General features: G+C 44.3%; 2 protein-coding genes across 6 annotated transcripts in view; one reads left to right on the top strand and one right to left on the bottom strand.

Moving 5' to 3' along the window:
* Positions 1-5,859, bottom strand: part of EPS15L1 (epidermal growth factor receptor pathway substrate 15 like 1) — a 46,794-nt gene extending 40,935 nt beyond the window's left edge. For 4 of the 5 annotated variants that reach the window (XM_041460762.1, XM_041460764.1, XM_041460765.1 and 1 more), the window contains exons 1-4: positions 4,612-4,887; positions 594-635; positions 291-380; positions 4-51 (exon numbers count right to left, since the gene is read on the bottom strand). In XM_041460762.1, coding sequence (XP_041316696.1) covers positions 4-51; positions 291-380; positions 594-635; positions 4,612-4,641 — 210 coding nt within the window. In that variant the 5' untranslated portion in view covers positions 4,642-4,887. Of the gene's footprint in view, positions 1-3; positions 52-290; positions 381-593; positions 636-4,611; positions 4,888-5,813 lie in introns of those variants that run through there. The other variant, XM_041460763.1, reaches the window with a different exon arrangement.
* A 932-nt stretch (positions 5,860-6,791) lies between these two features.
* On the top strand, positions 6,792-12,203 carry CUNH19orf44 (chromosome unknown C19orf44 homolog). Its single transcript, XM_041460761.1, has 8 exons — positions 6,792-6,959; positions 7,373-7,957; positions 8,241-8,592; positions 9,169-9,245; positions 9,328-9,787; positions 10,971-11,066; positions 11,186-11,352; positions 11,697-12,203. Exons 1-8 carry the CDS (start codon positions 6,921-6,923, stop codon positions 11,793-11,795), a joined length of 1,875 nt encoding a protein of 624 aa, XP_041316695.1. The 5' UTR covers positions 6,792-6,920; the 3' UTR covers positions 11,796-12,203.
* Positions 12,204-12,207: the final 4 nt, after the last annotated feature.

The raw sequence follows: 12,207 nt of genomic DNA, 5'->3' as shown, positions 1-12,207 counted from the left end.
TACCTGTTTATCTAAGTATCCTTTACCCTCTGGGTCAGCCAAATCCCATATCTGTGGAGATACAAAATAAAAGCTGCCATGAATTTCAAACAAAACTTAGCTCAACGGTTCCTACTATATGTCTTCTTAAAATGTTCATTCAGCTTTCAAGTAATGACACACAATGTTACCGAGTTGTTGAGTTAACAACAGAAATGTTACACAAAAAACAAATTTTCTTTTAAAATTTTTCCTTTCACTTAAAAGAAGTGTAAAGACAAGTACTGCATTATCCAATTCCTTCAACTTACTTTTCCAAGGATGATATCAGAGAGACCAGATTTTTTAAGAAACAGAGCAGCTTCATTTGCCCCAACTCTCCCTGTGTATGTTGGATCTACCTGAAGGAGAAAAATTAACATTTAATTGAAACATGGCTGTTGTGAAAGCAGATTTAAGAAATGCAATGTCTCTTGCCTCTAGGTCAAAAGGAGTTACAGAAACTGCATCACCACTCAGAATTCACACAGTTTTATCACTGGAGAAAAGAAAGAGATGGAAATCTTGGGGAAGAAGAAACTGCGCTTTATTTTTACTTCTTTTTAAGAACATACCTGTTTGTAATATGTTTCATATATTGGATTCCCAGTAGAAAACTGAAACACAAGTAAGAAAACAGAATAAACAACAATCAGAATTTATAGGAAAAGAAACGTATAGCACTTTGTGTATTACTTCTATCGAGAACCTAAAATAGTGTGTTAATTTGCTGTGTTACAAACTGGACACTTGAAATTTAAGTGTGGATAACAGTGATCCACCAAGACCACAGACTACTGTCATCTCTTAGAACTTCTCATTCATCAGGATTCCTACCTCTCCTCACACTGTTACTTAGTGACACTACATAGGGATAAGGTTTTGAAGAACAGCTTTGAATTATTTGCTGAAGTATTTCACACCTCAGTATGAGAAGGACTGATAGCAAAGGTCAAGCTTTCAACACAATGCTGACCTGACTACCTACTGCACCATATACATCCTTACAGAATATTTTCAGCAGACAATTATACACACACATAGTGCCTGTGTTAACACATTTTCAAGACTAGGATCTTAAACTGAAACAGAGTAAACAAAAAAAAAAAAACAAAAAAACCCAAAAAAACAACAACAAAAAACACCCCAAACCAAAACGGCAGCTGGAATGCCAAAAGTTGCAGAAGCCCCAAGACCTATCTTCTCACACACCTCCTAGAGCTGCCATGGGAGATCTAGCCCTGTGCAGCTTATCCCTCCACTCTGTTCTCCTCAGCCTCAATGCCAACAGCAAAACCAGTCTGGTCAAAACCAGGTCAGTCCTTAGACCACTCAGGGCCTTAAAAAGAAAGCAACACAACCCAATAAAGATGTCAATGAGCAAAACACAGATGTCACAAAACCTTCTTGGGATAACCACTCTCCACCTCCAGGACAGCAGCCAGACACCTGAAAAGGAGTATTTTACACTAAGTCACATCACTACTGTGTCCCCTCCCAAATGTCACCTTCTTCCTTGTCATCCTCATAGATTTCCAGGTGTTCTGCTTACTCTGAGAGGAAGGCAGGAACATGATGAAAGAAAAGACCAATAAAGAACATGAAAATTTTATTTTATGCCAAGAGAACCTTCTCGTGAGTTTACAATAAACATTCTAAATCTTCATTTAAGGAGCTATCCATAATTAATTTCTCTGAACTGAGCACAAGCAAACACTGACTCTCTGAAGATTACAGCTCTAGTTGAATAGAAAAATCCTGCATTTTCAGAACAGTTTCCTAAGCATCTTAAATGTACTTCACTTATATCCATCAACAAAATAAGCTGCTGCATTTTCCAATATCAGCACTCTCTGGAAGCTCTCGCTCTCCCTGATGGCAGACAGGATTTCAGAAGGATGCTGCAAACATAACTCATAAATCTGACTATTCTTTGTGCTGACATGTAAACGATCAGCACATATAAGCATTGTGTTCCTGTTCAAGCAGGAAACGTATCATTCAGAGAAAAGGTGGAAGTAGGAAATAGCCTGTTGCACTCTGAATAACACCATGTTTTCAGCCAACTATCACCAAACTATGCACCTCTTGTTTGTCAGAGAGCTCAGAGAGTCAACCACCAACTCCAAGCTCCTCCAACTGATGCAGTGAGTGACCTAGAACATGCAGAGACTGGATTCCTACCAAGATACAGAGCAAACTGCTCCAGCAGCAGGACTGAATGATCTCAGCCCATCACCAGACATTCCTGTCACCCTCATTTGATATTGTCAGCCATGACGTGGAGCTGACTTACCTGGCAGAGGTGGCAGGAAGCCAGGGTGATGTGCTTCAGTGCTGTGAAATTTCTTCTATAGCAAATTATTCACCCAAGCACTGCTGAAAAGCACCTCAAGATCAATTCTCTACTTGCAGAATTTTACAAAGATTCAGTCTTTCTGACCGATTTACCTAAATGACTGCATCTCTGTGATGAAGCAGACCAGACAAAATGGGTTCAAGTGACAAAAATAGCACAGCTCTCTATCTACCTGTCACCACACGTGATGACATCACCACCATTCAAGAGGATTCTGTAATTTGGTGACATCTGCTCATGAAGGACCAACCCAAGACTGTCAACACTGGCAGAGACAAAAATTTTAAAGAGTGCACTGCTGACGATGTCAAAGCATGACCTGGTAGAGAGGTTCAGTTTGACTAACAGTTTATCTACCCTGTGGTTCCTATGCCTGCTCTGTACTCCCCAAAACATCACCTCTGACCAACGCTTTAGTCCAACCCAAACAGACCCTCCAGAGCCCTAGTGCCTTGTTGTTTAACCTCCAAGTTGACCTCCTGTTCAGAAGCTGAAGTCTTGAGCCTGCACACTGTGTTTGTGGCATGGATATTGCTCCAAGTCCCTCAGTGCAGGTCTGGCAATGTCTGGCAAAAAGGCATGAGTAAGCACCTGCCACCAGAACAATTCATTCTCTTTCCTGAAGTCATCTCAGATTCACAAAGATCTCTGGATCACATTAATTATTTTAAATAAATTATTATTATGATAAATGATTAATGATAAAATATTTTAAGCTGCTTGAATTACCCATACTATTTGCAGCTCTTAATATGTTGGTATCAATAGTCTTATTTTACAGCTTTCTGAGTGGACATGCCTCAACGTTACAACACACGTACCCTCTCCTACTCTGTCTAATTCCACTTCTGGCATTTACTCTAATTAACACACATCTCCTTAGTAATTACAAAACTGAGGCTATTAGAAGAGGAAGTTTATTACTTTAAAGGAAATTCTGTTTACAGCTAGATTACTCTTGACAGTTCAATATATGAAAACAAGTTTTAGAACTACAATGCTTCCACTGAATTAGTTGGAAAATACTATATAAAAATAACATATATGTTTACAGAATGTGGTCTTAGTCTCCCTAAACATAACATTTTCTATCAAATGGAATATCATTGATGCCAGTCTCTCAAAGATCAATGAGAATTCAAACAATAGAGAAACTGGATTTCTAGAGTAAGTATTTGGTAATTATTTGATTTTTACCTTTTCCTATAATGTATTACAGAAGTTTCACAACTACAAACCCTTTCACATCCAAAGTTTATTTGACTTACATATTTTGCACCACATTAATCACTTGAAAATTTGATAACAGTTTGTGCGCACATGGATGTATTTAATTAATCTGAACTACTAATAGGAGTCAATCAGAATGCCTGACTGGCCTAGGCACAGTATAGAAAAGTTTTGGTTTCAAGACATTGAAGGTAGTGGGGTGGTGTTGCTTTTCTTTTGCTTTACAGCAAATAAGTAAACCGACTCTCTTCACATGGCTATGGAAAACAATAAACAGCAATCACACTGCTTACGCTTGAATTATTTGGGTGAGAAATCAAATAAAAAAACTTGTAACAACAGAAATGAACCCAGGGATCCCAAGCACTCAACCAGAGCTGAAAACAGCCTCTCCCAGGGTCGGGGATACGCACCCCGTGTCCTGCCCTGCAGAAGCTTCTGCTCCTCCTGACAGGCGAACGCCTCCCGCTCATCCCTCAGCGCCTTCCCGGTGCCCCCTAACCACGCACCCCCTGAACACCGCACACGGTCACGGCACCCCGCCACAACAGCTCGGCGGTTCCAGGGGCATCACCGCGCCGGTACCAACAGGAAAACGGGGTGACGTGCGGAACACCAGCCCTCTTGCCTTCAAACCCCTGGCCCACGGTAATCCCGGCTGCTCGGGGTGGGGAAGCGCCGGGAGACCCTCATCCCCTCCCCAGGGACGCAGCTCCAGAGCCTCCATGAGGGAAGGGCCCCGGCGCAGCTCGCGGCCCCCCAGCAGCGCCGTCCGGGCCCGGGGCACAGCGGGGGCCGCTCGCCGCCCTTGCCCCGCCCGGATCCCGCTCCCCGCCGCGCCCCGACCCTTATTCCCCGCGGGCCGAGCCCCTCCCGGCACAGGGCCTGTACCCAGCGCCAATTCCAGCCCGGCTGCACCCGGCTACGATGCAGCCCCGCTGCTACTCGCCGCGCCCGGCCGGCCGCCGGTGCGGAGGGCCGCGCGTCCCCAGCAGCCGCGGTACCTGCTGGCTGAGGGGGATGAGCGCCGCCATCTTCCTCCCGCTGGGTCGGGCCGCGGCCGGGGCGGAGCGAGGGGCGGGAGGCGGCGGCCGGGCCGGGGCGGGCCGGGGAGGCGGCGGCTGACGAGGGGCTCGAGGCACGCCGGCGAGCGGCCGCGGCTTTATCGGGGCCCGGCAGGCGCTCCTCGGCGGCAGTTGCCGCCACCCGCAGCGCTCCACGGAGTCACCCGGTCATTTAGAACGGAAGAGACTTCTTAGGTCACCGAGTCCAACCTTTGACAGATCACCACCTTGTCAAACAGATCAAAGCACATCCTGTCACTCCTTAAACACCTCCAGGGACGAGGACTTCGGCACCAGCTCCCTGGGCAGTCACATAACCCCAAACGAGCGAGGTTTCAATGGCGCACAGGGCCGCCATCGCAGAGCACATGGCCCGGGACTGTGTCCACAGTTCTGGAATATCTCCAGTGAGGGATTGCGGTCTGTTCCAGTGCTCGGTCACTGTGCAGTAAAGAAGTTTTTCTCATATTCAGGTGGTTTCTGCCTGCTGCTTCTTGTCCCATTGCTGGGCCCCCTGGTCCATGCTCTGACCCTTCCCTGCAGACACTGACAGACAGGATTCCTCTCTATAAGATATATTATAAATATCATTCCCCATTGCTCTGTCCCTTCCTGAGTCATCTTTCTTTCTAATTTTTTTTCTTAAACTATTGTTCAAAGTACTTTTCCTCCCTAGTCCTTTCTCTCTCCTGCTATTCCTCAGCCTACTTCATTTCCCTTTCAGGACCATGGAATTCTAATTTCATTTCTATACACCAATAGTTTCTCATTCAGATTAGACAAGGAATCTTTAAAATGTGGAAATAAAGAAGGAAAACACCCATGGGAATTTCATGTTCATTCCTCCCCATGTTCTATCTCCAAAATATTTTGCATAAACCTCAGCATCTGTTATTCAGAACTTGTAAAAAAATTGTGCCTTCCTCCTTCACTTTGGAAGGAAAACAGAAAAAAACCCAGGAAGTCTCCTGTTCTCTTAAGAGCCCTCGGGTTATCCATCCAATTTGGTTTCCATTTCCCCTAGTATGAACTACATATTTGGAATACAGTCAGGCAAAGAAAGTGGCTCAAGGTTTTCCCCTAGTTAGGAGAAGGAAATCATTTATAAACTGTATAGAGGAATCTCGACTAGAGTATCATACCATTCGGCATTATTATTATTCTTCATCCCAAAATTCAGGTCCTCGGCACTAGTTCCACCATGGGTTCAGGTTCATCCCAATCCTTTAAAAGGCACAGGAAAATTAAGAAAGCAAAACCAGCACACAGTTCAACTATATTAAAAAGAAATTAAATAATCCACTAACACAGAGTAAGGAGAGCAATTTACCTCGGGTCTGATTTAGATCATCGGTTTGGTCATTTAGATCATAAATTCGGATTCAATCATCCCAGTCTGTGGGCTTCTTTGATCATTCATTTTCCTCAGTGGTAAACAATCTAAATAATCTTGTGGGTTGCTAGATGCATTTTGTATCAATTTTTATTTCATAACTCTGATCTGGACTTTTAATCAAAATATATAATTGGAGTATATAGCTGTGTATAGCTGTCAGCCAGGGTTTTAGAGACAGCAAGGAAACATTTTTAAGAACCTTAAACTCAAGTCTTAGGAACTGGCTTACAGCAGAACGATATCACTAGAAAGTACTAGAAAACTAACCCAGAAAAACAAAAAAACTAGGCAAAACAAAAATTATCCATGTCATAAGCTCAATAGCTATGTAATTGTATTACAATTATATAACGATGTTCGATACCTTACGCCAAATTTCACTGTGACACACAAAGCACAAGTTTCACCAAGTCCCGGGAAATGCCACACAAGTACAAAGAGCAGGTAATAACCTACAATGTGTTGTTTCAGTGAGGGGTTTTAACTCAGATCGTGCGGAACAACTGGATTAATTCCCAACTCGCTCCAATAATCAGCAAATCGCGGGTCGGTAAGAATCCCCATTTCTTGACCCCGATGCATGCTGGGGCTTGCAGTCGGGGCGCTGGCTGTCGGCGGCTGCAAACCTGCTTGTGATTGGCTGGCGGCGCCGAATCGCTTCTCGGAGCCAATGAGTGGGCGGGAAATTGGGGAGTCCCGGAGTCCAGGACCCGGCTGCGTACCGCCCGCTCTAGCCCGGCCCAGAGAAGCCTCCGGTGCCTCGGGCTGGGCGGACTCGGCGGCGTTCTCCCGACCCTGCTCCGCCCCATGCCGTCCGTCCTGCGCCGTTCAGCGCTGGCCCGGCCCGTCCCGGATGGCCGCGATCTCTCGGGCACCCGCGGGCCGAGGGCAGGTGAGGCACCGGCGCCCTATCTCGGTCTGTACCTAGGCATCCTCGGAGCGGGCCCGTGTTTGCGCCTTGTGTGAGGAGGGATCTGTAGTAGCCCCTTCCTATAGCTCCCTACAGAAGGGTGCAGCCAGGTAGCGACCAGCTCTGCTCCTGGGAACCCGCGACAGGACGAGGGGACAATCTTAAGCTGTGACGGGGTGGTTTAGGTTGGACATCAGAAAGGATGTCTTCGCAGAAAGGGTGGTCGGACATTGGAAGGGGCTGCCCGTGGAGTCACCGTCCCTGGAGATGTTTAAGGAAAGTCTGGATGTGGCACTCAGTGCTTTGGTCTGGTTAACAACGTGGGGATCAGTCGCAAGTTGGACTCGATGATGTCGGGTCTTTCCTAAGGCCAGTAACTGTGTGATTCTTGGCAGGGCCACAGCCATGTACCCCGCAGGACCGGCACCCGTGGTGACTTAACGGTGGTGGACACAGAGCTGGAGAACGCTGGAAGAACTCCGTCCCACCATGGCCGGTTCCTGAAGCTGTGCGATGGAAACGCTGGTGGGATGCAGCGGAGCCAGCGGCCGGGAAGCGCCGTGTGGGCAGGGAGCAGCCGCGCAGCCCCGAGCGCTGCGGGCAGCGCCGCCCACACGCGGCTAAACGCAGTCCTGAATAAAGTGGCACAACTAGAAAGCAAAATCATGGGTCAAAAAAAGCACCTGGAACTGCAGAACACCGACTCGGGCCTGAAGCCTTTGGCTGAGGGGTGCGCCTCCTCCGCCTCTGGGCATGAAGGTAGTGCCAAGGGCAAGAGGTTCTGGAAGAATTATGGTACCACCAGTGGGAATGGGACCTGCAGGGATGCCTGTTCTGGGGAAGAGGAGAGCATGCAAAGCCCTGAAAGGAGTGTTACAGTTAAACAACAGCTTGATCTGGATAGTGATGAAGAGGAAATGAGAGAATTGATGGAGAGCTCTTTGGGGTTTTCCAGTGGAAGTGGGAATCAGAAGGTTCTGGTAAGTGATGCTCAGTAAAGCAGAAAGGTACATACAAACTTTGCTGGATCATGTATTTTTATTAATACTTTCATATGATTCATATGATAATTGGTAGATTGCTTTTTATTTAGATAACACTAGCAACTAAATTTTAAATTTGCATTTGTGTCTAGCTCATAATAGGATTCAGGTTCACATCTTAAAATTGCTCTATTTACCCACAATGATTTGTTCTCCCTTTAGCAATCTACGTATAACAATGAAGTAACACATAAATCTCTTTTTCGTGTTCTTCAAAAAGAGTAAGACTCCAGTTCTATCAGGAAAGGCTCCTCCACCTCGTAAGGAAGTTTCATTGGCAGAGTTATCTAAAGCATCTTCTTCTCACAACAAAGACTCAGAAAAAAGTGTGTTTGGTAGAGTTAATTCACCAGCACCACGCACCAGCAGAAACCTGTCAGGACATCCCACAAGATCTCGACTACTGTCATCTTCCATGAAAGACAACACTGTAAAGAGTGCTCTGCCTAAAGCAGGCTACACCAAGCAAAGCCAAGAATCCATTGAAAGTGTCAGAACTGAAATAAAGTCATTAGATGAATTATTTTCTGAAGGAGCTGATGCAGAAGATCCATCCAGCAGCAGTTTGAAATGTAAGTTTTCTAAAATATTGTCTCAGTAGACTCAGTATCAATTGTACTGATGATCTCCTGATAAATTCTCTTAATAAACATGGGCAAATAGTCATTTTGAAAGGATTCATCAGTGACATTTTACACAAACCAAGGCCTGATCAAAGTAATTATCTTGATCTGTTGTTTTTTCTTTTTTTTTTTTTCCCTAGTGTAATAGGTTTGTATTTTTCTTAGCTTTTGACTTAATGGGTTCATATTAATCATGCTGACCTGGGTGACATTATGATGTCAAAACAATTAGAATACTAAAGTAGTTTTCCTGTATCAGTGGCACAATGTACCAGTGGGTCAGAGTGAGAACAGCTGGAAATGAGGGGCAGCAAAAATCTCTTGATTTTCAGGAACATCAGCTGATCAAAGGAGGAAATTTTAGGAGTTTCTATGAAGTTAAAGAATCAGTGACTCATTGCTATTACTTTTTAGTAGTGAACTAGGAAGGTAATACTGATTTTTTTTTTCCACACTTTACTCACTTACAGGAAAGTACACTGTAATTTTCATGCAAATTCTCATGTAGGTGTCATTTTTTTGCAGACTTTGGACTGAATATCATGAGTCTTGATGATTTGGCACCAGATACTACCAGTAAGGCAGCAGAATTAAAACAGAAAGTAAGTAGAAATTCCCCACTAGCACATATTCCCAGTCTGCCTTTGGTGGAGTGTGGAAGTTCTAAAATAAATACTTTTACAGGGAGAAGACATTCAGTTTACTCAAGAATCAAACAAGTATGTGAAAAAAGATACATTGCTGGTGGAAGAGGACCAGGCCACTGTAAAAATGACCAGTGCAGTAACTGCCGTGAGTGATTCTTCTGTAGAAGAAGTTGAAAAATGTGTCTCCGAAGCTGAAATCTCTGAACATTTAAGTGGAGTTTCCTCAGATTTCCTTCCACACAAACGGGATTATCTTAGTCAGAATGAGAGTACTCTTAATTCAGAATATTCTGAAGACTTTGAAAGGTCTCTGTCTGCAGCAGACAGGGAATCTGTAGAGGGACATGCGGAGAGCTGCAGGTGTTCTGGAGCACACCCATCTTCAGGGTCATCCCCGCTGGTCGCCCCAGAGCAGCACAGCCGGGGGCACCAAGTGAGCGTCATGGAAACTGCAGTCCAGACAGCAGAGCCTCCCTTCACCTACTGCTGGGCAAAGGGTGAGTTCACCACTTACCGCCCTACTCAGGCAAGTTTTACACTTTCATATATGCCCACGCAGTCAGCCTTAAGAGACTTCTTTGTAGATGTGACAGCCTGGTCAGAGAGCAAGAAAGCTAGGTAAGTTTTCCCAGAATTGGCCTGGGAGACTTTAGGGAGCTGGAGACAAACAATGATAACTGATTATCAAAAACAACCTACAGGTGTTGCTTTTCCTACTGTCTGTTTTCTTGTTATTCTCAAAGATTGTTTATGAAAGAACATCTTGTTAATTAGGCAGTCGGGTGAAATGTGTTAACTAAATAACCAATCAAGTCCACCTGTATTGGAACAGTGAATAAAAAGGAGCAGTCTGGAATAAATGAGCACCATATATCACTCAACCTTCTGATGACTTTATATAATTTCTTACTAAACAGTAACACTTCTTCACTTCAGTGACAGCTTCCTCTCACTAGTGCTAAATAAAAATTTTTCTAAAGCCCAGTGCTTTAATCTGCTGTCTACAGGAAAGACTAGGATTGAATATCATAATAAGGAATGTTTTTTGCTTAAAAACACTCCCCATAGGACCTGAGGCTGGATGAGCAAGTGTTAGTGACAGAACTCACAATAGCACAAGTAGTACTCTCATATGAAATTCAATATTTTGGTATCTTTACTACTTAAAAAATAGCATTATTAGTGCTGGTATTAGTAGTGTTACTCAAGTGATTGCTCATTCATAGAATTCTTTTGCATTGTACTTCTCTCGGGAAAGCATTGTAGCCCCCCAACAGGATCAGATATGAGCTTTCACATTCTGAGAGATAGCTCCCTGCCTACATCTCTTTACTAAAAGGAAAAAGTGCTGAGAGCCACCATTCCTTGCCACACTCGAGGAGAAAGGAGAAACTTGAGCGTGCTTGAAAACAGAAGCATTGAGTACAAAAGTCTTCTATTTTGACTCTGCCTAGGGTTAGAAAAGGTGCCTTCTGCAATGGTGTTGTGAGCCTAAGAGTAAAGAAACTGTGGAAATTGTATAACTATGTCAACATATTTTTGGCTGACAGAATTCTGCTGTTAGGCTGTAGTGTGGTTTTAGGGCAGCTGCTGGCCCAAGAAACTGCAGAAGAACCAAGCAGTGGCACTGAACCTTTCCCCTCTCCCCACCCAGTAATTCTGATGCTATCCTCTGCACAGCAAACCCCGCTGCAGTGCTCACCCCACCTGTCGGAACCAGCTACATTGATCCAGTGCCAATTGCCAGTCACGTGATCAGCATGGATACAGTAGAAGGTACCAAAAACACATTAATTCTTTTTCACTCTATTTTCTGCACCTGAGCCCAGCTTGGTTTGCTCAGCCCTTGCTGCCAGCCGTGCCTCAGCGCAGTGCACCCCGTCCCTTCCTTGCAGCCCTGACCGCGTACAGCCCCTCGGTTCTCGTCTTACACGCCATGTGCAAGCAGCACCTGATGCTGACCCAGCAGTTTGTCGAGAACGTTCACCACCTTCACACAGCCCTCGTGGAGTCATTAGAGCATGAGAAGTTTCGCTACCATACCCTGGAAGAGGCTAAAGAGGTATTTATGACAAACTAGAGACTGAGCATGTATTCCTTTCCAAACACTTGTGGTATTTACAGCAAACCTAGTTTCTCTGCATATAAATAATTAATAAGTTCAAAAGAAAAAAAGACTGAGGTCCTGCAGGAGGCCATAGTTTTTTAAAGATTAAGGTTTCTGCTGTAGCATTTAGCTGTCCTCAAATGAGTAGGAATCATTCAGATGCTGCAACAGAAGGGTCACTTTCTGTTGCTAGTACAGAAACCTGCAGGTATCTTGACACAAAGATTAGCTGTAATATTTAATAAATAATAATCTACATAATGAAGACATTAGCTTATTAACTTTTTTTCTTTTTGCAGTACATCAAGAATCACAAATCCCCACCTCTAACAATTGAGCAAGCGCTTGAAGAAATTCGGAGAGAGCCCAGGAGAAATAACTGCTGGGACAGTTATTGAACTTCAAGTGACATTTATATTCACAGGTCTAAGGCTGAAACAAGAAACCTTTTCAAGTTGCACAGATAGAAGATTATAAACTGTATTGGAAGAATTCATACAAACTGCTATGGTAGTATAAATCAGTTAGTACAAGTTGCTAATTATTGTATATAATTTACTTTTCTATACCTGAATGTTTTGTGTACACAATACAGGGATACACAGGAACCTTCAGTCAGACTATGTCAGCAAAAGAGACATCAAGATAACACTTCCATCTAATGGGACTCTGATAAGTCATCACAGTTCATACATTTGTCCAGTGAATTGTGAGATCTGTGATCTCATCTATGATGGTGGTAGAAGTGAAAGTCTGTACTACAGCCCAAGAACACAACCACAGCAGAAAATTACCATATCCTGACTTCAG

Source organism: Pyrgilauda ruficollis, unplaced genomic scaffold (genome assembly GCF_017590135.1).
Source record: "Pyrgilauda ruficollis isolate IOZ18807 unplaced genomic scaffold, ASM1759013v1 scaffold148, whole genome shotgun sequence".
NCBI classification, from domain to species: domain Eukaryota; kingdom Metazoa; phylum Chordata; class Aves; order Passeriformes; family Passeridae; genus Pyrgilauda; species Pyrgilauda ruficollis.
Note: the sequence above shows the minus strand (reverse complement) of the source record. Positions and strands in the feature narration are given on the sequence as shown.

What these genes read in the sequence shown, in the direction of transcription:
- CUNH19orf44 (XM_041460761.1), top strand. Translation starts at nt 6,921, where the DNA reads ATGGCCGCGATCTCTCGGGCACCCGCGGGCCGAGGGCAG. An exon ending in CAGCAGAATTAAAACAGAAA is followed by an intron (nt 9,246 to 9,327) that starts GTAAGTAGAAAT and finishes ATACTTTTACAG; the next exon opens with GGAGAAGACATTCAGTTTAC. An exon ending in CACCTACTGCTGGGCAAAGG is followed by an intron (nt 9,788 to 10,970) that starts GTGAGTTCACCA and finishes TCCTCTGCACAG; the next exon opens with CAAACCCCGCTGCAGTGCTC.